Below are 26,268 nucleotides of genomic sequence, written 5' to 3'. Positions count from 1 at the left end.
AGAGAGAGAGAGAGAGTCCTCGAGGTCAACCAGAGCGCTTATGACGCCGAGCGGTGGATTTTGAACCCCTCTACTCAAATAAAGACTACAGCCAAAGTAAGTTTCCAGAGCGACCTCCATCCTCTATCCCGGAGGCTGCTCACTCACTGACGGCGTAATAATCACCACGCGCTCCATCGTTCTTCGCCTTTACGGCCGGCGCGAGCAAACTTACCTGCAGCAGTCAGATCCTGTTCACAAAGCTCCCCCTGATTCGACCCTGAACGCAACTATACAGCTGCTAGCCACAAGTGAAATGCAGGCATGTATCTGGGCTTCGGTATGCACCACAGTGCACAGTGCTGCCTCCACACTGGGGCCCCTCCTAAAGAGAGCAGGCTTGACCACCGCTGCTCCCGCCTACGGTGGACTGTGCGCACTAGAAAGTGATCGCGCAGATCAATACGCCACACTGTCGCACACTTGTCAGGATTCAGCCGCTAATAAATTTTTATGTGCGTGCCTTCACGCCTGTCAGAATCCCCTCAATGTCATTAATGAAGGCAGCAATAATGAATACACTGTCGGGCATTCTGCTGCGGTGGATGCCTCTTAAGATCTATCCCACAAATATCTAGGCACTGCACACCCACTACATGCAGCCTAGAAGCGATTGGGCTCTCACTTTGCGGTCTTTCTCTGCCCTTCTCCACTATTGGCTGGAACAAACCAACCCCCCAATTTGCTGCAAACCACTGACAAGCATAAAAAACCCAAAACATAATAACTATTGCAACTGTTGCTTGCATGCATTATAAAAACTCCTCAATCTGCCACGCATTGTTATTGTTGTCTAATACCTCACATGCTTACTAAACAGAAAAGCTAGAAAACAAGAAGGGTAAAGTACTTCTTAATAAAACATAATGTGGCCTTTGACTGAAACAGCTCCCTCTTGTGTCTGAGAGCAACAGCACCAGCTCACACAATCGTGCAACTTCTTGAGTTTTATTACAAATGGAAACATGTCACCAGGGGCGAGAAAAACATGTGTTTTCTGTAATTAAATAGTCATTCACTTTACTAACGAAGCAGTGGAAAACATGGTGTCATAACAATGAAGTTTTCAAAAGACGGTAAAGGCGTTGTATGTCATAGTTCTGTACAGTCTGTTAATGTTGGGGCTCTTCAGCGTCCGCCCCTCCAGGCTCCTCCACCACGCTTCTTCCCTCCCCCTCCTCCTCCTCCTCCTCCTCCTCCTTTAACCTTCTTCCTCACGCCGGTCGCCTGTTCCGTGTCATCATCGTCTCCGTCCCCTCTTTTTGGCCTTTTCCTTTTGTCGCCTTGCTCCTTCATTTCCTGTGGAACACAAAGGTTTTCTTAATGTTCATGTACACTAATAGACTGAGGGAGGGAGGCAGGGACCAATTTATGCACAAACTATATTCTATATACAGGCATTTTAGGTCAAGACAGAACAATTTTAATTTAAAAAAATCAAACATTTATAAATATGTATTTTTGAAGAAATTAAATGTTTTCAGTGGTTCCATCAATCATTGGCTAGAGAGAGACTTTAAGTTGGTTTAGCCAAGTTTCAAACATTTGTTCATAACTTTAAGTTTATGCTTGCAGCCATTGCTCTTTTAAACATATGGTTACATTTAAATCATTACACTCACCAACAACTTTACTACCTACACCTGTCTACCTGCCCGTTAATGCAAATATCCAGTGAGGTCAGTTCGGTGGTCAGAGGAGGTAGACTACTTCAAGCTAGCAGGAAGGTAACAGTAGCTCAACTAACCACTGGTTACAACCAATGTATGAATAAGACCATCTTTGAATGCAAAACGCATCGAAACCTGAAGCAGATGGCCTGCGGCAGCACAAGACCACGCAGAGCGCTGCTCCTGTCAGCTAAAAACAAGGAACTGAGGCTATAAGTTGCATGGGCTCATGAAACAGAAGGACAACAGAAGATTGGAAAAATGTTGCCTTGTGTGATGAGTCTTGGTTTCTGCTGCCACAATTGGATAGGAGGGTAACAGTTGGCATAAATGACATGAAAGCGCGGATCCATCCTGCCTTTTATTAACAGCTCAGGCTGCTGGTGGTTTAATGGTTTTGGGGATATTTTTCCGGCACTCTTTGGGCTCCTTAGCACCAACTGTTTACTGTTCATACACCACAGCCTGTCTGATCATTGCTGATCATGTCCATCTGTTTATGACCACGCTGTATCCATCTTCTGATGGCTGAATTCAGGAGGATAACACACTCTCACAAAGCTCAAATCACCTCATGTAGAAGCATACCACTAAATCCTTATGCATTGGCCATGCAGGCTCAGACGGGTTTATGCACCATTGTTTTCCCCAATCACTTTTGCACACAGCATGTTTTTTTTTTCTTCAAATATCATGCTATATTTGACAAATACCAACAAAAGACAAAATAAAGAAAGGACGACTCACTATTTTGGCAAATCTCTGGGCCTCGCTCACCCTCTCCACCAGCATCATCACTTCCTCCTCTTGGGTTGGAAAGGCTGGAAGTTTCTTCCCAATCAAGGTTTCAATTCGCTGGAAAAGCTCCACATCATACCTATGGTTATATGGACACCAGACACATGTTTGCTTGCTGCAGTGACCTTCCTCTCCAAACCACAGTATTGTGCAACTTACTCAACCATTCAGAAAATGAGATCATGTCAAAATGGTATACGAATGGCAATAAGTGGAAACAAAACAGAGATGTTATTGTATATGGAATGACTGGTGACAATAAAAAGGCCCTTCTTACTGAGTGACGAAAGTGATGGATTTCCCGGATCGTCCTGCTCTGGCTGTTCGGCCAACTCTGTGAATATAGTCCTGTAGGATCAAACACATCCACGGATCAGTTCATCGGTGAAGTGAAATAAATCATCAAACACACCAGCAACATGATTATCAGCGCCTCGGTACCTTAGAGTGAGTGGGAATGTCATAGTTGATGACGCAGTCGACATGAGGAATATCCAGTCCTCTGGATGCCACGTCAGTCGCCAGCAGCACCGACCGAGACTTGGACTTGAACTTGTTCAGAGCTCCGAGACGTTTATTCTGCACGGCGAAGGAAGGAAGATCCAGATCACATCACAGTATCCACCAGAAAGAAAAAGGGAAAACTTTCACTTCCTTAAAAGCTCCATTTGATAAATGTCTGTGTGTAAATTTGCACACAACTCATATCATACATAAGGTCATATTTGCTGTAATGCCACAAAACCAGAAAGAGGGCTGACATCCAGCCAAACGGGACCAAAGCTGGTCAACATTCACTCTCATTCATGAGTGAAAGAATGTTTTCTTGGTCTACAAAAACAGCATCTCAGAGGGTGCAAAGAGCTCTATTCAAACATTTAAGGGAACTGCAGCCTGATTTGAATGTAGATTTGATTGTAGACTGCTTATGGTAAACTGCAGACCATGACAATGACTTCCAGATGTTTCCAAATGGTACAGAAAGTACACTAACTTGCACGTAAAGTTAATTAAGCATGACTTTAGCATGTGTTGCAAGTGTGATCATAAACCAAACTGTTTACAGGGTTTTATAGTTTGAGTAGGTAATGCTGATGGAGCAGCAGACACTATAATGAATGCTAACGTCTCAGGTTAAATCCTTACACTCAACCGAGTGTTAAAAAACTCAGTGTTTAAACATGGATGGAGTCTCTGAAGCTTTACCTGACTCATCTGCCCATGTAGAGGGATAGCAGTGATGCCGAGGTTCCTTAACAACAGCGCCACCCGCTGGGCTGTGTTACATGTGCTGCAGAAAATAATAAAGGAGTTCCCGGCCAGCTCGTTCAGGATGGAAACCAGGTAGCAGTCCTGTTGGCAAAACCAAGAGCTAAACTTACTGAATATAAAACAGCTTCAGCAGGTCACAAACAGAACTGTCAGCACATGGTCAACACGTGTACACGTGTGCACCCTACCTTGTACTTAGATGGTATAAAGATGTAGTACTGCTGCAGTTTGTCTACTGTGGAGTATTTCGTAGACACCGCGCACTTCACAGGATCTTTCAAAGCTGCTCTCTCTAGTTTCTGGACCTGTAAACATATGACAGAAGGTCAGGCAAAGGCTACTCTGGCAGGTGCTTATTACTGTCCCCCATAATGTGCAGGACAAGTACGGCTGAAAGCAACGCGACTAACATTCTCCGTCATCTATAGCTGAACACAAAGATACCTTTTTGGTCATGGTAGCTGAGAACAAGAAAGTGCGTCTTTCTCTTGGGATCACCTTCAAGATTTTATCCACCTGGTTAAAAAAAAATAAAAATTATACTTATAAAAATGATAGTCTACATGGGCTGCATGCTTCTTGAAATTTGTACAGGTTAAAATCTCAAAAATCTTCTCTCTTTAAAGCCAAAGAGCTTCACAAATGGACACGTCATAAGCACAAACTTAGCCTGAGGCATTAGAGGTGTGGAGCTCGTAGCCAGCAGGTTTTTAATATAAAGCTCAGCCTATCCGCTATTTGTAATCTTTCAAAATGCTCCACCATCAAAATTTTTTTTTAAAAAGTCAACTTGTGTTTTTACCCGTTTGCAGCTAGTAATGTGAAGTCTAGGTAAATTTAACTTTTTGGATTTAAACTGCCTCAAAGGTTGTCACATTCACTTTAAAATGCTTTCATTAATAACCTTTGAGCCTGCCATTTAACAGCACACTGAGGAGGATGTGGCTGAGGTGCTACAGTGAGTCGCCTACCAATAGGAAGCTACTGACCTCAGTTTCAAAGTCCATGTTGAGGATTCTGTCTGCTTCATCCATGACCAGGAACTTCAGCGCTCGTAGAGAGAAGCCCTTTGTGTTCTCAAGGTGGTCGATCAAGCGACCGGGCGTGGCTGTGAAAAAACAAAACTAATTTTTTACTTAAAAGTGCATCATCAAAATCAGTTTATAAAGGATACAAACATTACAACAGTGGGTGAACATAAGCAGATGCGTGAAGTGACTGCAACTGTCGTAACATCTGTGTAAAAATATGCAGCGTCCTTAAAGGTAAAGTCTTACCAATAACGATGTGCGGCTTTTTTGCTAACACCAGGGACTGGGACATCATGTCAATTCCACCGACTATCACGGCTGCAACGGAAGAGAGACCGATTTAGAGCACAGAGCCTCCCGCATAACTGTGAGCCACCTCACCTCCACCTTTCAAGGACACGTACCGCACTTAACGCCGATGCTGGAGCCAAGGGCCTCAAACTGCTCAGAGATCTGAAACGCCAACTCTCTGGTGGGGGTGAGAACAAGCGTATGAAGCCTCTGGGGGGAGGCCAGCAGTGACTGGAGGATAGGCAGAGCAAAGGCACCGGTCTTTCCTGAACCAGTCTCCGCCAGGCCAATAACATCCTTCCCTTCAGGTCACAAGCACACAAGAAATGTTACGCACTTTAACCTTTAGAGATTCAGACCAAAGCGTTGCTCCTTTACCTTCTGTCCATGTTTAATCATAATGATTCACATTTAAACATGGAGAAGTTTCATATGTTACACGTACAGGTACGAAGTGTATAATCACGGTATGAATTTGAGCACAAGCTGATTTCCAATCCTCTGCTGAGATTTCAGTTTCCAAATCTTTGGCCCATGCATTTAGCCCATCATGTCTGATTAACAGGATATTTGCTGTCATTGCTACTTCAACTTGTTTTTTTGATGATCTAGTACAATGATGCACAAATGGTGGCTAAGCTCATGCCAAAACAAAGCTGAAAAGTAGCCATACACAAACATATAAAAACAAATTCATGTATATTTGAACATTCCCGAGCTGGTAGTGTCGGAGTAATTCTGCCTCTTTTAATAATTCAGTTTACTCATGTCCTTTCTTCACTTTGTATAATAACCATTTGTTAGAAAAGAAAGTTTAGTGAGTGAAGAAAGTTTTCTTCTTTCTTTATCAGTCTGTATGTGAGTTTTTCCATCACAAGGATCTCCTCAACAAAAACCACCAATTGTCTATAGCTCATTATTTAAAACCTTAGGGCACTTAAACAGCATGGATGCAAATGCCCTCTAAGATGATCCAAGTAGAGGATCTGAAACAATCGTTGGAATTACATAACTGAATATTTCCCGCAGAGCGAAAAGAATGTTATTCCAGAAGGGTTTTATTTTTTCCCGATGTCCAAAAATGTGCGTATGGTTCTGTTCCGTGTGATCATGTACTTGAGTAAAACTGACAGAAAGAGGTAAGCGTGATTTCTCACCTTGCAGAGCCACCGGTATAGCTTCTATCTGGATCTTCGTGGGGCTCTTCCATCCCAGCTGATCACAAGCCTCACAGAGAACCTCAGTAACACCCTGTCGGAAGCAGACAAAAGGTAGAAATCTTTGTAACACGATGATAATGGTGTACTAGCGCCGTACACCCTCTCACAGACATATTCCATTCATATTTAAAAGGATAAAATGAGGTTTACATAACACAGCGGAGTTGTAGCTAACTCGAACAGCAGTGGTTTCTCCGTGTTAATGTGCCTGAAACGTTCCTTTCCTTCGCTCACTGAAGCAAACCTACCAGATCCTTGAAGCTCTTCACCGTCTCGTCGTTTTCTCCGCCATCACCGTGATCGCTTCCCTCATCGCTGCTCGAACCTTCGAGCGTTTCGTCTGTGTTTGGCTTCACGATCTCCTCGTCCGCCATGCTTTTCGCCCCAACGTGTCGTCAGTTCCGCACTGCGCAGATGCGGAAACGAGTTCGGGCTTAAGCCGCAGTGCCTGATGGAAGTTTGTGTTTACGACCAAAAACGCCAGGGATTGGCTAAAAATACGACATGGGAATTTCTTTCGCGGATCGATTCACACTGAAACAAGATTAAACCATTTTTTTGAGTTTTTATTTGGCTGAAGATCAAACAGTTTTACACTTTTACTTTTGTCAGTGGTTGGAAAACATTCTGTAACTTTATTTTGACGTTAGGAGACCTGCAATAAAAAAACAGAAAAAAGTAATCGAGATTGCTTCTAAGTTCAAGTTGCAAACAGGTGGTTGGAGGAAAAACACAATTTCAGAGTTAAAAAACAAAACAAAAAAACAAAACAATATGCTGGATGTGAAAAAGCACTTCTGTGCAGAGCATAGTGTTCTTCTCTTGAATTGACTATGCAAGTTACCCAGTAAAATAAACAGATTTCTTATTCTTTTTGAAATGCACATTCTTGTTGATGCAACAAAAATCTAACCCAGATCAAATGAATGAGCCTGCAGAGAACAAAGCTGAGGGTGTAGTGGCCTTTCGCTGGTAGGTGACAGACAAACTGATTCTAGCTGAAAGCTTGAAGACGGCTACCTCTATAACTCTGCACAGAAAACACAAAACAAACACACTGCTGTTGTTCAGCTCGCCACACTGATCATCAGTATCGGCAGTACGCTCCCGAGTCTTAGAGGAGTCCCTCCATCTCCCTCATAAAGGCTTCATACACCTGGTCTTTAGTCTTCATGTTGGGCTGAGACACAGCACCCATCTGAGATGGATTGGCCACGCCCATAGGAGCTGCTGCGTTGTGCTGTTTCTGCCACTGGCCTACTCCCACACCTTCATCTCCCCTCCTTCCTCCAACAGAACCCCCTGCTTTCTCCATGGGCCCAGGTGCTGCTCCTGGCATTGCTCCAACCTTGTCCCTACGCACCCTCAGCGCTGTGGGCACAAAGCGGGTGACCTCCGCCTTGGGATTGATAATTTGAGGTTTGGCAGAGATGGTGGCCCCGCCTGCACCGGCACCTGCCGCCAGGTTGCCTCCTGCAGCTGCAACAGAGGTGATGTTTGCGCGTTTTTCGATGGTGGGCGCGTGGTGATGGCTGGGGGGATTGCTGCCAGGATTGGTGCCTGTGGAGGCAGCAGCTGTCCCAGGCGGAGGGGGCATCTGCATGACACCGGGTCGCATGGGCATAGCAGGGGGTTGCAGGTTGGCCTGTAAACCGTCCTGGCTGGATCCTGAGCCTTTTTGCCGCTGAACAATGTTTGGAGGAGCACTCAGCACATTCGAATTGAGAGGTGGAGGGAAGAGAGAGAGAGGTGGTGCAAGAGGACGCGGGGGCCCTCCAGCTCTTGGGGGAGGAGGTGGGATACCTACAAGGAGGAAAAAACATATGTGAGAAATGCATTCAACAGAAGTTCTCACTATTTTATATCTTTAGATTGCCTCCACACACATGTGCCTACCTGGTGGTGCTGGGGGTGGTAATCTGGGAGGTGGACCACGTGGTGGAGGGCCTGGTGGAAGGCCAGGAGGGGGGCCTGGTGGAGGACCAGGTGGTCGACCTGGTGGAGGCCCAGGAGGCAGAAGCCGAGGCATTGGAGCCCTCATTCCTGCAGGCATGCCAGGAGGCCTCAAGAACGGAGGAGCACCTGAAGATAACAGAAGATCTCTTTGAAAAAAACGATGCAGAGCATTCACACTTAGAGAAGTAGAAGACGCCCACAGAACAGCCACAGAAAATTACTCTAGTATCACTTCAGAATTGAAGCATTCAATCTTTTAGCTAATCAGAATGCGAACCTGGTGGGGGGCCAGGAGGTGGGCCAGATGGTGGACCAGGAGGCCTCATTGGTGGTGCCGGAGGTGGACCAAGTGGTGGAGGTCCTGTCATCGGTGGCCCTTGCATGTGTGGAGGCCCTTGCTGTCCCGTGGTCCCAGCTGGAGGGGGCAGTCGCTGATTGGCCATGAGATGGGACTGGTTGTCCCCTGGAGGGCCTCTGTCCTCTATGTCAGAGCTGTCTGATTCATCTGTGTATTCTTCCTCTACCTCTTCTTCTTCCTCTTCTTCAGGAACTGACTGACCTGAAGACAAAAAATAAATAAATAAAAATGCCATAGCATATCTCCATACAAAGAAAAGAAACTGAGAGGAGCACAAGCTTAGTAAGTGCTTAGCATTGACAGTACCTGCCATCCTTAACATCATGGCTTGCAGAGGTGTAATGGCCTTGGTCTTCTTCACAACCCTCTTCTTCTTCTTTTTTCCTTCACGCGGTGCCTCTGCAGGCATATCTGCGAAACGTACGCTACGACCTGCAGTAGTCAAACAATAACAAATTCAGAAATACAACAGAATACAAACAGTTGTAAGATCAAGAGATAAATAAAGGCAACAAAGACGTGAGCTGAGGCTTAAATGTGTTGAAGCAGTCAGAAACACTCACCACCATGTCTTTCACTTCTGTCTCTATCTTCTTCTCGTTCTCTCTCATCATCCTGCCTGTCCAAGCGCATTCTCTGTTCGCCATCTCCCCCTTCATCTCTCTCTTCTTCACTGATGTCTTCAGAGTCGCTGTCGTCATCAATATCGTCCTGATCTCTGTCGCTCTCACTCCCGCTGTCCCGATCTCTCCCCAAATCCATTGCAGAGTCCTTTTCAAATCCAGGAATGGAAGGCTCTGTTCAAAGGAGAAATAGTGTAACAAGAAGAAATGTTAAATTATAGGTGAAAAAAAATCATTTGATTATCAGAGGGAAACTGGCTGTATCTCACCTGCATCTGTGCCGTAACCGCGTCGAGCAGGTCCATACAGTGCCAGGACCTGAGGAGGTGGGGGGCCAGGTGGAGGCCCAGGGGGCTTCTTCCCTGGAGGTAAGCGTGGGACACCTGGCACTGTTGCCAATGCTGGTCCGGAGGACGATGGTCCTTTACTAAGACATGCATAAAAACAGAATTAACTCAACTGCACATTAAAATTCTAAATGTCACATACGGAGTTTAACTGCTGAAACTTTTACTACTCATAGAATGAGTCTTACCCAAAAGTGGAGCTCTTCTTCAATATGGAGGGAGGCTGAGCCCCTGGTAATGGGATGTCCTGGATGTGGATACTGGATGGGGCATGAGGCATGTCTGGTAGAGGGATACTGTCAACCTCCACCAACTCTGCATTCTGAAAAAGAGGAAACGTCACACAACAGAGTAAACAGAGAGCACAACAAAGGATAAATAAGGTAATGGAGCACACATCTGAAGCACTCAAGCTCAAGACAAATAAAAGACGAGTAATGGGTTTTGGTGTCTCCCCAAAATTTTAATAATCCTGACTTTTAAGATTTTTTTCCAGGCCAACAAGGCGTACACAAGCCTGTAGGAAAATGTGCATACAATATACCTCTCATCCCTGCATCAATTCATGCAAGATTTATTATAAACTGAGGAACCCCGCCCCCCCAAAACTGTCATGTAGATTCAACACACCTTGACTGAGTCAAAATAAAGAGACAGCTGCCCTCTTTTGGTCTCATAGTCCAGTTCAAGTTTGCGTAGCTCTTTGTAGGTTTCGGGATTCTCTCTTTCGTACAGACGAACAATGCGCTCAAATGTCTCACGCAACTTCTTCCTCTTGTCCCGCAACACCTTCTCATTCAGCAACGGCTGCTGAACTGGGTTGAACTCTGTTCAGAAACAAAGTAATTATTTTCATTAGAAAAGCAGCAAATGAATTGTAGAAATCAGATTTTGACTGTGATTTTCTGCTGTTACCTAAAGGCCTGAAATCCTTAAATACACACATGAATTATATATAGTATAACTCTACTGATACATGTGTTCCACAAGCTCAGGTCCTCTACTAGTGGCAAACATACAACTAAATAGCTACAACTAAATATATCTCTAACATGTAAACTCCATAAACTCAGCCCTGTCATCTCACCCATCTCATCCAGCTTCTCCATGTCTCTGATGATCTGTCTGGGATCCTTCATCTTCAGGACTGCTGCTCTCACCATCATCCTCTGCTTCTTGTTCTAATATTTCCAAAAGAAAATGATGTTACCATCATATTATCACAGTATTATTATCCTGCATATTTAGAATTATCTTCTTTTAAAAGTGAATGGTTCTAACCTTTTTTAACTCCCTTTTTCTGGCCTCCTTTCCTGTAGGAGTGGGGGGTGGGGGGAGAAAGAAATGACCATTTTTATATCTAATCAGCAACTGAGCATTCAGGAGATCAATTCATGATTGAATTAGCGCCAGTTTGTTATCAGCACTTACTGGCCTGGTCGGTGGGATTCATAAACTTCCCACTCTTGGTGGAGGAGGTTGAACGTCGCCCCATTGTGACGGTGGGTCTGCTTCACACTGCCATGTAATACAGCAAAACAGAAGAGAAGATAAATGTAAAGGAAACCTTACGTTGTTATTTTATGGTACGTTCAAAAACAAGTCGGAATTTGTCACAACGTAAAATAACACTTTTAGCTCATATTTATGAATCACTGAGACTTTAGACAATGTTTGAATTCATTTTTGACAAATTGCAGTCTCCTTTTTGTTAATTCTAACTTCGATATCAAGGCAATTTAACCAAACTGTCTGCAATACACACCTTAAAGAACTTTACTGTTAGCTATTATTAGCAAAGAAGATAAGAAAGTTGACAATCAACGCACGACTCAATCTAAGCTCCCCCAACATCTATGTGTTACGCTTTTGCACAATTAAACTATTGAATGAGCTGAAAAACACCACAGAGCCAATCACACTTTTGTAACACAAACACACAGACACACACATATATATATATATATATATATATGTATGTGTGTGTGTGTGTTAAATCATGCCGGTCAAAAGCATTTGCTTGGCAGGTTAGCGGCTAACGTTAGCTTGCACTTATAGCTAGGCCCGCGTTAGCAACGAAAGCAGCACAGGAGGGAAAAATGCACTGTACCTTTTATTCAGTAAAAACTCACAGGGCACAACGCCCTACACACACGCACACCTCCGTGTGCCAAAAGCAATGCAACGCGTTTTGCGTACGTCCTTAAAGAGAAATCCAAACCCCCCAGAATTGAAAATCACACCGTGGCTTCGCTAACCGTCCGCCATGTTTACTGCCGCGAATGAAAGCGGAAAGGCGATTTTGACGTCATCAAAACAAGCGAGCAGTGAAAGAAAAATAAAACTAACTGGACAAACGGTATTATTTAAAACTTCACTTTATAGCATTTGTACATATACTAGGACTTTATTATTTTCATATTGTATGGCGCAATGTGGCTCTAACGATAACGAAGGGTGATTCTTGTTACAGGATCCAAGACTGCACTCTAGCGATACTGCCCCGCGATGGTTACAAGTAGCAATTACAACCTCACTGCACTGGTGTGCCAAAAAATGATCGTATGCCAATCACTTTTTGCGTGGTTTTTTTTTATGTCTAGATATCTTTTTATGTTTGTTTTTTTTTGTCTAATATAGTTGCTTATATTGTTAAATAGGCTGCAGTAAACAGAGTTTAAAAATGGGTTATATGTTAAATAAATCCAATTTGAAAGCAGCTCTATGAATCATTATATCCATCCATCCAGTCCTTTTCGGCCACTTGAAGAACATCACAGTTCTTTAAAGGACTGTGATTTTTTATAACTTCTGCAGCCCTTCAGGCCAGACCTCGTTTGAAAACGACATTTTTAATGTCAGTGACACCTTTTTACCTGAATAAATGAAGGCTGCATAAAAGTCACATCTGATGAAAAGAAGTTTCTTTTTGTATAAGACAGTCTGCAAACAGAATGACATAAATCTCTAGCATTCTGCACTTTATTCAAGGAAGTTAAGTAATGTGTTGTCTTTAAAAAGACAAACGTGCTAGTGAATTAAAGTTGGATGTTATGTTTTGTTCACAGTGCCTGAATATATATTATGGTCAACAAGGACTTCAAATTAGCCATTTTGATTCAGATAAATAATAATATAAGTAGTGATTTTTCAAAATAAAAGTCCTATGGAGGTTTACAGTTTTCATCATGTGATCCAAAAATCTGTGGCTGTGTTCTGATTATGGTTGATGCGTTTTTAAAATCAGTCAGGCAGTCATGAAATAGTTTGAAGAGACAATTATTGAATGGAAATGCAGATGTCATCCAGCATCACATTTCTGTAGTACTGTGCAGTGCATGTTCTCAGAGAGTGACCTTAAAGAGTTGTCCAAGCACACAGTGGAATATAATATACAGACACACAAACTTGTGCAGAAATTACATTTTAATCATTAAAGTCACATCTGAACTATTTACAAAAACATTTGTCATATATTTACAGTAATTTTATCTACAGTTGATTTGTGTGTTTCACAGTTTTTGATTGTATGTCTTGTAGCAGTGCTCCTGCTGCTCTACATTCAGTTTTCCTTTCCTCTTTTGCTCGGTGGATGTTGAGGATGTGGCTAACTCGAAATGTCAAAATCATAGTTTGGGAGTTTGACTTTTTGCCCATACACCATGTCAATGTGTTCAAGTCCATCCTCGTTAGTTGATGTCTGCACCACAGGACGATTCAGTCTCTCCCACAGCTTTTTCTTAATGCGTCTCCCCAGCTCTAAACTGTAGGGACGAGGGCGGCCATTCTTGTACCTGCAAAAAGAAATTCAATCAAAATGATGCATGTGGTCAAAAACCTACTGTAACCATTTTAGAGCTGGCGATTTTAAAAAGTGACAGGAGATTTGGAGACAAACGTACGTCAGCATGCTATCTACCACCTCATGGTAGAGTCGCTGATAATCTTCCACTGAGAGATTGTGGATTTTTAAAGGGCTGTCACCGGAGCTGGTTGGCTGGTGGTCGGTACTGCATGGCTCGGGTCTGGGGGGCATTTTTTTTGCCACTGGCAGGTCGTCATGTGAAATAGCAGAGGGAGGCACCGAGTTCTTTCGAGGTTTAACCAAAGGTCGGGAAGAACTGGATGCTGGGCTTCGCTTCCTTTTCTGGGGCTGACTGGCTATTCTATCAGAGCGCCGGGGCCTCAGGGTTGAATTAATAACCTGGAGAAAGGTCAGAAGCACACAAGGGAATGTCAGTAGTTATTAATGACCTCATTTTTTTCAAACAAGACAAAAATGTAAATTTAATGAACGACATGGAAGTCCAAACTCCAAAATCCTTAAATGGTTCTGTTAATGAAATTTTACACATCCAACCTGGTCCTTGCTGCAGCACGGTTGTTTGCGGCAGGCTCTGGGTTTCTCCGCATCACAGGCCTGGCATGCAGTGTTTTTCATCCGATAATTATGGTCTTTGAGGTGAACGGGCACAGTAAGCTGCAGGTGTACACAAAAATGACAGTAATGCAAACATCAGTTAGTAGTTCATGAAACATTAAAAAAAAACAACCCTTTAATATGTCCAAAAACTACTTAAACCACTTGCATGGTTGAATAACTTGTCCACAGTGAGTGTAACGACAAAAAATATCCAACATGTTCACAGAAAATCATAAGAACTAAAACCAGGACAATGCATCAAGGTCAGTGTAATAAAAGACTGTCAACTTATGGGCTCATCATGTCAGAGCTTCACTGCTGCACACCCTCAAATGACATTTCAAATAATAATTTACATAAGTTAACAAACACCAAAGTCCATGTTGTATTAAACTCTAATTTCTGTTATAATCATTGCTGCTTATTGCCGTTTTTGAACAATGCAGATGCACAAAATACCTTTGTAACTGGCTAAACTCAGTCATGTGTGGTTTAAAATGACATGTAGGATGTAAAGAAAACTAAGCTGCAATAATAGGAGAGCCCTGCCTTGTGTGTGTGGAGTAATAATCAGTTCAAAATCATCATTAGGTTGTGGTGTAATGAGGGAATCTACTCAGAGGTGACTGTCATGTCAGGTGAATAATTGTAGTATAAGCCACAACGAAGAAGGACATTAAAACTTTAGTTAAAAAAGCCCAAAAGCAGAAGCTTTGAGGATTTTAAAGATGATCACAGTTACATGTGGCTCCTGTATACATGTGAGAGTATCTGAATTTGAGAATTCAGATGATGCTGAACATCATTGCTTGCTAATTTGTAAATAAACATTTTAGGGATTAGCTTTTCTACAGTGAATAAAGTCTCAGTGTTTACTTTTTTTATCCCCCCAAACAGCAACATGCACCCCCCCCCCCGGTGATCATTATGCATTTCAGTTAATCACAGATGTAGGATACTCTACTTATTAGCAAAAACTGAACATTTTTTATCTCAGCTGCAAACTTTGGTGACATGTCTGCCACAAGATCATTTAATACACGCAAAAGAAAACATTATAGGTAACATGCAAGTTTAAATGATGCACAGTTTACCCTGTTTACAGCTAGAGTGCAACAGTCTAACATGCAAGCATAACTCCCACGTGTGTAGGCCTAAATTGGGAGTTTTTAATGCCTTTTATTCACATATATGTCTTCTATATTTTCACGATGCCCTGTTGGCAAAGTGAACTCTTTCAAAACTTCCAAACTATATTGAAAACGGTCATAAAATCTCACCTTGTCCATGACGGATGATGGATGCTGGGTCGCTTTCCTTCGTGACGGTGGGAGTTGAACTCTTGTAAGGCTGCAAGAAGTCTTGAGCAGAAAGGTGTCTTACTTTTCCAGAAATTTGCAGAAATTTGCAGAAATCCCTTGTAGCTTTGCACAACACGTCGAGTGAAATGTGTCTGAACTATATCAAAAGATGCAATGCAAATAGAACCTGGGGACGCATAGCAACCACGCTCGCTTAAATCACGCTTTTTTGTACCTACTGTTAAAAATCCCTGTAATAATTATTTTTAGTGAGTTTTTCCCCCAGTTCAACTTTAGTTATGGCGGCTTTTTTTTTTTAATATTTGGGCATCCACATAATTACTGCATCAAAGTGGTGCGTAATGATCATATGAAAATACGTCAGAACAGAGCAAAAGTGGTTTAGCTGCCACAGCATATCACATCAGCTCATTGTAATTAAAAATACTGGATTTCATAAGTTGTGCTTATTTTATAAATGGCCCGGAGAGTAGCAAATTCTCTCTTTCTACTCACTGTACTGAACCCGCTGCACTACCCACTTTGGGCAATAGGTGTCAGCATTTTACCGTGGAAACAGCTATGCTTTGTACAGCTCCAAAGTCAATCTCTAGAGCGATGTGTTGCAGAAATAACTTCTTTCCAAAAGGTGTCTGTATAAAAATCTCTCTTATGCTCTGTCAGTTTGCAGTGCCTTAGTCTTTGGTGGTATTTCTGACCGCTCATGCTCATGAATCCACATGCAACGCACTGTCTGTCCCAGCCTCAGAAATGGATTTAAGACGATTTCTTTCGATATATCACCCTGTGGTCAGTTTTTGACATTCGTTTTGTTGCGGTCTTCAAAACAGAAAACAGTTACATCTGAGAGAAGATTTTAAATAAAACTAAAAGGGACAATTATATAATACACAAGAGACTTTATTGTCAGTGAGTCACTGTCACAGTATCACAACCAAATTAGGTGGTGCAAGAAAAAAACAAGAAAAAAACCCACAAAACAAAAGTTAAATAATACCAACACTAAATACTAAATTCTGAAATGCCTCTATGTTATAAATGTAAATGGTCTGGTTTTTATACAGCACTTTTCTGCTCCACTTGCACACTCAGAGCACTTTATACAACATGCCTCATTCACCCATTCACACACACATTCATACCTTTTTCTAGTGTTTTTTATATAACATTGACATACATTCACACTCTACAGCGTTTATGGAATACAGTATATGTTTTCTTGTTGCATCACTAAAAGAACTTTTTTTTTCTTGAGCCCTTATCTGGAGCTCATCTGAGTTTATTTCAGATTGTGGGAGGAAAGAAAATGAGAACGCAAACCCCAGCTCATCAGGGGGTCTGAACCAGGGATTTTTTAATTTAATTTAATTTTTGTTGCTGACAGGCCACAATTCAAATCATTGCACTGCTAACAAATACTTAACCTAAATAGCCAGAGTTCATGTTGCTTAACAAAGTGGTTTTAAAAAAAACAAAAACAAAAAAACCGAATGCCATTACATAACATGGACTGTGTAACGTGGATTTCGGTAAGTGTATAAAAGAGGCAACATTTCCTTGTTTCATGTGGTCATAAACAGGTTGCTCCTCATTCTAAGAAAGAGCTGGATGTTAACAGAAGATGTGACGGTGTCACCATTTAGTTAGAAAAACAAAACAAAGCTACACCGTCAAAAAAAAGTTCTGCAAGTGTTTAAATCATTAAAAAAAATAAAATCATTTAAAGCACAAAAAATGATGGAAGGAGGCTAAAGTTTCATTGATTTTTGAGATTAGGAAGCTTTTGCCTCAGGCCTGTGTCAAGAAACATTAAAGCTGTGGAGCAGTTCCAATAAAAAGTTGTGCTGTTACATATTTGAAAGATTACCCACACAAATGTCTGTCAAAGAAACCGTTCATCCATCAATGAAAGAACAGAAGATACTCTGTTTGTTCATTGGCACACCTTCAAACCTGGTAAGAAGACCCAAGTGCAGGGCACATAAGGAAGGTAAATAACAAATATGCATCTTTACTGGCGTAATGCAAAAATAGGAAAAAGTCCCAAAGAGTAAACTAAGCTGTGCACAAGGAAATAAACAGAACAGGAATCCAACACCTGAGCACAAGAAAAAGGAGGATAGGTTAACAACTTGACAAAGGGGAAAGACAAGACTATCCACTACAAGAGAAGATGTGGGCATCTCGTATGCCCAGCTCTCCTCCACTCCCAACATACCCTGGAATAGCAGCTCGAAGAAGGCTCACAACAACATAAATGACTCCTCCCATCCAAAGTATAAGCTGGATCTAAACCAGGGATGTCAAACTTATACTACAAGGAAACTGCATTAAATTGGTGGGCCTAATTATATGATGAAACGCAGGTGAGAGTAATGAGGATGGGGCATTCAATCACAAAGGAGGGGAACAAAAGCAAGAAAAAGGCTTGAAAAAGACAGAAAAAAACCTAACCTACAGACTAAAACAGGAAATGACAAAAACATGAAAATCTAACACATGAAGACGAACATTACGGGCTGGAAAAACCAGAAACACAGCCAATGTAACAATGACCAAACAGAACAAATACACTGCAGAAACCTGAAACTATGACATGTTAACCATTGTTGGCTCGCAGACCAACAGGCCCTCTGGCTGCTGGCAGAAGGGCAGAAAAACACATCTTCTCTCACAGGATTGTCACATAAGTCAGTCAGCCTCACGGAGCAATTAATATTACTCCCCAACATTATCATATCTGCTATACATAAATAATAATAATAATTAAAAGAATGCCAAATATATCCAAGATACTGAGAGGGGAGGGGATAAACTTTAAACAGTTAAAGCAGCACATCATCTGCTAAAGCCAGTGCCCTATTTTTCATATTTCAAGTAAGCAGTCTGAACCTGTACCAAGATCTTCATTTCCTCATGCTCCACCTCTTCACCCACTTTCAGGAAATTCGCCCTGATAAGAACCTGTGTTTCCTTGCTGACAGATAATTACATTCTAATTAAAGCATGGGAAGCCCCAAGCATCCCCACAATGTGGTATTTTTACTTTTGAACCGCTAGGTGTTCTGGTCTTTGTGGCTGTACATCTATTAAACTTCTTAAAGGGGTTCATGTATTTTTTCTAAAACCAACAAGTATTTATTTGTAATTCATGCTCTGTGTTGATCATTATATCACTACTAGTGCTGATGTTAAATGGGTTCTGTGGAAACTATTCCACATGACTGAGCTAGAAGCAGTTTACCTCTCAGTCTAATAAACCCTTCATTGTGCAAGGAGACAGTTTTGGTAACCTAAACGAACATCAACATTGTCCTCGTTATGACTCACTGTGATTTCGTAGAACCAGGTGAATTTCTCCCAGTCAATCAGCAAAGATCAGGTTATGTGGCAGATAATGCCACATAACCTAAAGCGTGGAAGTACTGACCTTACTTAATTCCATAAAAAGTGACAAAAACATTAGCGTCCGCTGTACATTGTGTGGGAAGAACTCCCCCCCCCTCCCCAAACTTCTGAGCAAGTACCCAGCACGCTGCCACAGGAATGTGCAATTCACAGAGAAACCCCCGGATCCCCCCACTGACACCTCCGCCTGCTCCACTCCACAAAGGTCTATTGCTTTATTATCTATTCAGGTTGTGTATCATGTTTTTTAAAAGTAACTAAGTAACCAAGTAACTAATTACTTTTGAAAATAAGTAATCAGTAAAGTAACGGGATTACCTTTTTGGAGAAGTAATCAGTAATTAGTTACTAATTATTTTTTTCAAGTAACTTGACCAGCACTGGTCATCATAACATCAAAACTGACAGGGGTAACTTAAACCCTTGCATTATCCAAACTTAAAAGATAATTTTTTAGAAATTAGTGAAATGTGTAGTATAAAAATGGTGACCTGTTTACTTAAAATTAGCAGCAGGTATTAGACATCGACCAGACGGATCTAAGGAGCCATTATATCTCTAAAACAAAACAAAACAAAACAAAACAAAACAACAAAAAAACTCCAGACAAACAGAAAAACTCCTAATAAATAAATAAACATAGAACATAGGTAAACAGGATATTTGATGTTGCCAGAACTTTGTATATCACTGTATAGTGATCCAGTGACAGATTTGACCCATTTATACATGATTTTCTTTATTCATTTATTTTTTTGTGACCTTATAATAGTTTTATTATACTTAAATCACATATAGTGGTGTTTACTTTTACTGTAAGTCTTATTACTGCTAAAATTAACGGAATAATTAAAGATTTGTAATTTATTTAGTTTTAATTGAGTTACATACAAAAAAATGTGCAGAAACCACCACTAGTTAGAATGCTATTTGTCTACTTCTTGCTGCATAGTTACAATTTCTATATCAGTATTTTGCTTTAAGTCGATTTACTGTTCTTTCAAAACTGACTGACCAACTCCAAAATGTACTCGCTTTTGTTTTGGAGCTGTCTGCTGTAATCGGATGTGCTCATTTCAGAGAATTAACTAGAATGAGCTTAAATCTTTGAGAAAAGAAGTGTAAATGTTTAGCCACATTCTGTTATTACCACATTACTACAGCAGCTTCATCAAGTACTGTAACACTAGGACGTGCTAGAGTTTTATATGTATGTTATATTTATGAAAAATGCCAGTGTGAAGAAAAATGATGATAAATCAATGGTGCTGTAAAGGTTCTATGTGTTTTCCCCAGTGGTTTTTATATACACGCTTAGTGGAAAAATGTATACCCTAAGTGGGTGAGAAACTATATATGGTTACTTCACTGACCTTGACTTACACAATAAAAAGCCCCTCAAAAAGTCACAGAAGTAAAAAAAAAACAAAACACTGTAATGTGCTCCAGTAAGACTCTGAGGGCTAAACAGAGGACTTATTACTAAATGATGAGAGATTTCGGTGTTGTAATAACATCACTCACAAATTGATTATCTGCACTTTATTGTTGAGGTTAAGGAGCAGCAAAAGAGCAGATACTGGATGCAAATACTTTACATGCATTCAAACAATGAAGCATGCAATTCAGAGTCACATGCAACGGGAGAAGACAGTGCTTTTTAGAATAGAAATATCCTTTATTGTGAAATTCAGGTGTTCCAGCAGCAAAGTGACAGGCAGATGGAGCATTATTCATTTAACAAGCATGGTTAATGGCACTGCTGAATATGTATAAGTATGATATATTCTTGTCTTTTTAAAAGGATTTTTTTCTACAACCTTCTGATTTGTTATTTACAGTGCAAATTGTTGCGTGGACAGCCTAAGATTAAAACACAAATAAACACAAAACTGACTGTCTTCACATTTATCTTTTCATTTATGTAACTTCATGTAAGAAAATCAACTTTGTGAAATCTGAATCCATTCAAAAGTCTCATTGTTACGGTTTATTCACTACTGTGATGGCACTGACTTTGGGTAATCATAAATGCTCAGTCGTTCCCAAGTCCCGTTTTTGGTGTCCAGCCAGTTGCTGGGAGAATAGATCCCTATTCCTCCTTCCTGCACTTCCTCATTTTCCTCTCCAGAAGGACACAACTCGTCCTCCTCTGAGCTGCTTTTCCCGGCGCTGTCTCCCCTGTTGCGAAATTTCTCTTCATTAATATACTTGTAGCAGAAGCTGCAGATCCTCAGCTTTTTAGTGGGGTGGATGTGACTAATAACAGCGCGTTGCTTGGAGCAGGAATTGCAGACCAAGAAGCCGCAATTCCTGCAGTGGTGTCGACGATTGGCCGGACCAAACTTTGTAGTGAGGCACCGCATGCATTTGCACGCAGCCTGATCAGGAATCCAGGAAACAGCAAACTTCTTGCTAGGTTTGCGGCTGGTGCCCTGCATTAGGCTGGACCGGCATTCATTGATGTGCTCTATCCAGGCCTTCTTCTCCTCGGACGAAGGGGCGGACACAAAAAAAGACTTCCTTGGAGTTCGGATCAGCCACTGATGCTTGAATATGTCACTGTCCTCCAGGTCTTCCAGCTCAATGTCCTCTAAAATCATAGTGAATTTGATAACAACATAAAAATTACATGGATAAGGTGGTATGATCAAAAAGCACGACCATATGAAGGTTTTTAGTTAAATAAGCACAGCACACTCACTATTTTCTGCCTGCCACTCATTTTATGAACAGTATTCAATACTGTTGGTTCTTACTGAAGCTTTTGTCTATTTTTCTTTCTCTTCAGTCATAAAATTGTTTTTTTGGCAGTTTCACACTAATCTTCTCACAGTAGGTTAGCTGCAGGAAACGCAGATGAATGTCTCACCTAAAGGGATGATCTTCTGCTTTTTGTACCAGCGACCGGGCACAACAATGCTGCCGTACACCAGAATATCAGTGAAGAGGAAGAAGATTTTCTGCTGTATCTTCTTGCGACCCTGCTTTAATACAGTTCCCTCTCCGATTAGAATCCGGCCCGGCTTGCACAAGGGCTTCCCTGCTTGATGGAATGAGTTCTCCACCGCCTGCACACGCTCTTGGTTCTCTCGTTCAAAGGTTGGGTGATCCATCATTTCTTTGGCGTGAACAACATGTGCAGCTTGAGAGTGTCTGAACTTCAGTGCCTTTTTAAACTATTGGTGGTGATGCAACGGGGCGTTCCAAGTAACAAACATGTTATACCGGAAGCCAAGAAAATAGAGGAGTGAGGCAGCACTAACGGGAAAAATAGAAACTGGTCAAACAAAACAATCAAGAAAGAAAGAACATTTTAAAAAAGTGGAGTCCTTCATTGTGGAAAGATTATACAGTATTACATATTTATATGTTGCTTTAAACGAGGGAAGCTCCCTTTTGTGCAGCAACAACTTTCACATGGTATTTCCAAAACAAAATCTTAATTTTTATTTGGCAGTAGAGTGTATGCTAAAGGCAACAGTATGATTTTCTCCGTCTGCAGAGTCACTTCACAGAGAGGTGCAGGAATGTCAGAATTCTTTTCACATCCTTAATGAAAAAAGCAAAACAAATTATGCTTGCACAACATTGCTCAATCAGTACGAGCATTTTTATTGAGAACACGAACATAAGTTTTGACCCTTTGGGTTAGGGGTGGGTATGCCTGGCAGGTTTACTTTATGATTCTTATCGTCTTGCTAAAAGACTTCTAGAGTGAGATTTTTCATTTTTAAAGTTTTTTGTTTTTCCATATTCTCACGGACTTTAGAAAAAAGATGCATTTTTTTTAACTTTTTTTTTTTTTTTTTTCAGCTATAACTCATGCAATTTGACATTTTATGTCAGGGTAATCTGTAAAATGATTCTTGATGAAACAACAGATTAAAATGGAATAACAAAGCAATCAGAGAGTTAAAATTCATAGTAAAACATGTCATGAAACTTGTTGAGCAACTCAGCCAGCCACATTATGTGAAACAAACACAGTGCCCTGCTTTATGCTGCCAAGTCCTTGGCCTCTTTAACCCAGTTCTAAATATAGAAACTAACTATGCAAATTAGGCAGACACAAGGTAATTTTATTTCATGCCAAAAGGCTTCTATGTGGTGTGCACAAGGCAGAATTCCTGGATGTTTCTGTTATTGCAACGAGGTAAACAGTTGCCAGTAAAATTGTCAGTTGTGGACTGAAAGTAAAAGATAACCTATTTATTAATGAATAAATAAAAACAATGCACAACAATAAATAATAAACAATTATTAACAAGAATAACAAGAAAGAAAGAAAGAAAGAAAGGGAGAATAAAAAGGGGATGGCCCAGCGTCCCAGACCCCGACCAGACTGCCAGCTCCTCCCAGCCCCCTGCCCCGAGTAAGCAATCATTAACTATTAAATATATTGCGTTTATTTGTAGACACTAATTAGCTTAGCACAAAAACAGCACACGTGGAAATGAGCTAGCCTTGTTCTTTTTGTTTCTAACAGTTAAATGCAACATGTCAATTTATTATTTTCTCATGCCTTAAGCACATGTGCTTCGGATTTCGCTTTTAATTTGCTCAGACTCTGGACTCTATGAGCAGTTCAGCTATGTATTCCCCTGCCAGGGGGTTCTGTATCAGGCTGGAGAGGCCCCAATACTGAACATTTAATCGTTTAAATGTGAGGAAGCCATAGTAACCTGAGAGAACCCAAGCAAACATGGGGAGAACATACAACCACCACACAGAAAGACCCCAGCCTGATGGTGGAATTGAACTCAGGACCTTCTTGCTGTGAGGCAACAGAGCTAACCACCGTGCGGCCCATCTCATCCTATGCATCTTATCTCAGGTGACCATTAACAACAATGAGGACGTACACCAAAATACCACTGAAGAGTGAGAATATTTTCTGACCCCGCTTGATCAGAATAGTTCCTTCTCCAATCAGATCCAGCCTGGCTTAAACCAGGGCATTGTTGTGCTTTGGAATGAATTCTCCACGGCCTGGGTAGGCTTACGGTTCTCTCATTCAAAGGGCCGCTCATCCATCATGTCTTTGGTATGAACAAGTTGCTCTGCTCAAGAGTCACAGTTCAGGCTTTAAAAGCTTGCCAATCAGTTGGGTTTTCAAAATGACAAAAATGTTATGCCAGAAAGAGGCGTGTTTGAACCATAGAAACCAGTTAAACAAACAAACAAACAAACAAACAAAAATACTGCAGTTCTTTTGCTGACAAAAAAATACCATCCAATATTACATATTTATAAGTGGCATCCCTTTCTGCAGCAATAACTTTCCAAAACATAATCTGAGTAATTATTCTTATTCTTAAGGTAACTGTGTGACATACTTCCTCTGGAAAAACCGCCACAGAGATTCGGTGGGATTTCGGAATTCCTTCATCCGTAAGTGTTAGCAAGCCATATTGAGCCTCGCCCTTCTGCCCAATCGTGTTTTCTGTATATGACTACAGACTACACAATGACCTTTACCAAATTTTCTATGACCAACAGCTGCTTATGAGGGAACATTGCGCCAGCTAATATAAGGCTTGAGGTCCTAAAAATCATAGTTTACCTCTGATAAACACTTTGATTAGGTTCAAGTTTATTCACTAAGGTGTCAAGTCCAACAATTAAGCATCCACTTAAAAAAAAAGTTTCACTAACACCGGATCAACTGCAGGTAAAAGAAGCTAACAGCAGCTAACAGCCGCTAACAGAGGCTAACATCAATAATCAGCAGTACAAAACCACAACGCTTACCAACAGAAAAGTTTAAAATATCATCAACAGCTTATCTCACCTCAGTGAGCTTCAATAACTCATCAACTCACATTGGACCCCTTTCACAAAGTCTTACAGTCTCCTCCAAAGTAAATAAACACTTATCTTGACTGACAGATGGTTAAGGGTATTTTAATGATGGTTGATTAAATCCAGAGTCAAGTATAACATAACATCAGGTTTAAATTATATTTATTTAAGTAAAAATGGTGAGGTATTTTAGTGTCCTTTAACGACCACATACATTGACATAGAATTCAATTCAGCTTCATATTTATATAGTGCCGAATCATAACAATCACAACAGTGTAAGGGACATTTAAGGCAAAGTAAGGGGATCAACAAAGTCATAATTCATCCCGGGATAATGAATATTTGCTTGGAAGCTTACAGAGTTGTTGAGATATTTATTTCTGAGTATCAGGTAGGCTGAATTTATTATTTGTGCTGTCATGCTAGAAGAATTGTCGAATCTTATGCTGCTGTACATTTAATTTAAAAATCACAACCAAAATGTGTTAAAAATGTCTTTTACACGTGCAGAGAGACATGTTCTCATACTGAAGATATTTAGTTTCATCTTCTTGTGGACCACAGAAAAAAAGGTTAAAAAAAGTGTTTTAGTATAAGGTACAAAATGAATGTAGATAAAAGCAAAAACAGTTTAAAGGAAATAATAATGCAATGATCTGTAGAAAGCAGGAAACCCCGACAGTTTCAAAGTCAAACATGTGGTGAGACTTGTTGAGTAGCTCAGCTGGTTCATTTAAAAATAAAGACACTACCCTGCTTTATGCTGCAAAGTCCTGTTGGCACTTGCATATCAATTTTTATGAAACTTCTTCTTTAACTCAGTTCTAAATATAGAAACTAACTACGCAGATTAGCAAGAAACAACCAGGATCCTTAGGGTTTTAAACAAAACACAACTGTCAGGCTTCTGTCCTCAAATGTGCAGGTAGAAGAATTTAAGGAAAGCATCATAAGGCAGGGTTAAGGCTTCCACTATCTTAATGAGGGAAAACAAATGCCAATAACATTGCCAGTAAGTTGCTCTGGACTGACAGGAAGTAAAAGATGACCTATTTATTTTCGAGTTAACAAAACAATTTACAACAGTAAACAGTAAAGTGTGTGATTGGAAATGTTTGTTTTTTGCTTTTTTTTACTGTTCCCATGTGAAAAAAGAAAGTACGTCCTCTTTCGAGTCTAAAGTTTTACATATCAGGACATTGTTTTAAAAAATGAACTGTAACAATGACATATGACATAATAAAAACGAAATCAAAATGCAGACAAGTCATATTTGTTCAGTCCTTTTTCCTATTCTACTGTCACAACTTTAAACATGTAATGTGCTAAATGAGGCCTGTAGAGACTGAAATGTAGCTCTTGGGTTTGTTCCATTTTTTCTGAGGATTGCACTTTCTGACCTTGGTGGGAATTTGCTGGGGGATCTCCACTCCAGAGCTCCAGACCAGTAAACTGCAAAAACTTTTTTTTTCTTTTTAAACTTTTACCAGCTTGACTTTCATTTGATATTATTAACACAATTTTGTGTCAGCAGAAGATACAAAATGAATGCCGGTTAAACAACACTTTAACAACACAATAATGTAATCTACGATAGAAAGAGTTAAAGTTTCAAAGACAAACATGTTGGGAAACTTGTTAAGTAGCTCAGTCAGCCACCTGATTCTAAAAACAAAATACCTACCCCTACTCTATGCTCCTC

General features: G+C 40.8%; 5 protein-coding genes across 7 annotated transcripts in view; all 5 read right to left on the bottom strand.

The window, feature by feature from the left end:
• LOC116327140 (myosin-10) overlaps window positions 1-585 on the bottom strand; it is a 59,692-nt gene extending 59,107 nt beyond the window's left edge. For all 3 annotated transcript variants that reach the window (XM_039610948.1, XM_039610950.1, XM_039610949.1), the window contains exon 1: window positions 215-585. The gene's annotated coding sequence lies outside the window, so the exon portion shown is untranslated. The remainder of the gene's footprint in view (window positions 1-214) is intronic.
• A 386-nt stretch (window positions 586-971) lies between these two features.
• On the bottom strand, window positions 972-6,732 carry ddx47 (DEAD (Asp-Glu-Ala-Asp) box polypeptide 47). Its single transcript, XM_039610653.1, has 12 exons — window positions 6,570-6,732; window positions 6,259-6,352; window positions 5,215-5,403; window positions 5,057-5,128; window positions 4,769-4,887; window positions 4,224-4,295; window positions 3,968-4,084; window positions 3,714-3,860; window positions 2,949-3,086; window positions 2,785-2,855; window positions 2,457-2,586; window positions 972-1,338 (listed from the first exon to the last, which is right to left on the bottom strand). Exons 1-12 carry the CDS (start codon window positions 6,693-6,695, stop codon window positions 1,168-1,170), a joined length of 1,446 nt encoding a protein of 481 aa, XP_039466587.1. The 5' UTR covers window positions 6,696-6,732; the 3' UTR covers window positions 972-1,167.
• Window positions 6,733-6,870: 138 nt separating this feature from the next.
• LOC116327146 (WW domain-binding protein 11) lies at window positions 6,871-11,903 on the bottom strand. The gene is made up of 12 exons (XM_031748648.2): window positions 11,716-11,903; window positions 11,037-11,123; window positions 10,887-10,918; window positions 10,693-10,786; window positions 10,236-10,432; window positions 9,794-9,927; window positions 9,528-9,685; window positions 9,199-9,432; window positions 8,942-9,067; window positions 8,555-8,836; window positions 8,218-8,403; window positions 6,871-8,124 (listed from the first exon to the last, which is right to left on the bottom strand). The coding sequence occupies exons 2-12, from the start codon at window positions 11,098-11,100 to the stop codon at window positions 7,436-7,438; spliced, it is 2,196 nt and encodes a 731-aa protein (XP_031604508.2). The 5' UTR covers window positions 11,101-11,123; window positions 11,716-11,903; the 3' UTR covers window positions 6,871-7,435.
• A 1,118-nt stretch (window positions 11,904-13,021) lies between these two features.
• Window positions 13,022-15,508, bottom strand: LOC116327132 (uncharacterized protein C22orf31-like). Its single transcript, XM_031748628.2, has 4 exons — window positions 15,309-15,508; window positions 13,966-14,085; window positions 13,508-13,809; window positions 13,022-13,399 (listed from the first exon to the last, which is right to left on the bottom strand). The coding sequence occupies exons 1-4, from the start codon at window positions 15,315-15,317 to the stop codon at window positions 13,213-13,215; spliced, it is 618 nt and encodes a 205-aa protein (XP_031604488.1). The 5' UTR covers window positions 15,318-15,508; the 3' UTR covers window positions 13,022-13,212.
• Window positions 15,509-20,285: 4,777 nt separating this feature from the next.
• On the bottom strand, window positions 20,286-21,911 carry LOC116327138 (pleckstrin homology domain-containing family F member 2-like). Its single transcript, XM_031748634.2, has 2 exons — window positions 21,631-21,911; window positions 20,286-21,351 (listed from the first exon to the last, which is right to left on the bottom strand). The coding sequence occupies exons 1-2, from the start codon at window positions 21,875-21,877 to the stop codon at window positions 20,756-20,758; spliced, it is 843 nt and encodes a 280-aa protein (XP_031604494.2). The 5' UTR covers window positions 21,878-21,911; the 3' UTR covers window positions 20,286-20,755.
• Window positions 21,912-26,268: the final 4,357 nt, after the last annotated feature.

Source organism: Oreochromis aureus, linkage group 4 (assembly GCF_013358895.1).
Source record: "Oreochromis aureus strain Israel breed Guangdong linkage group 4, ZZ_aureus, whole genome shotgun sequence".
Lineage (NCBI taxonomy): Eukaryota > Metazoa > Chordata > Actinopteri > Cichliformes > Cichlidae > Oreochromis > Oreochromis aureus.
Note: the sequence above shows the minus strand (reverse complement) of the source record. Positions and strands in the feature narration are given on the sequence as shown.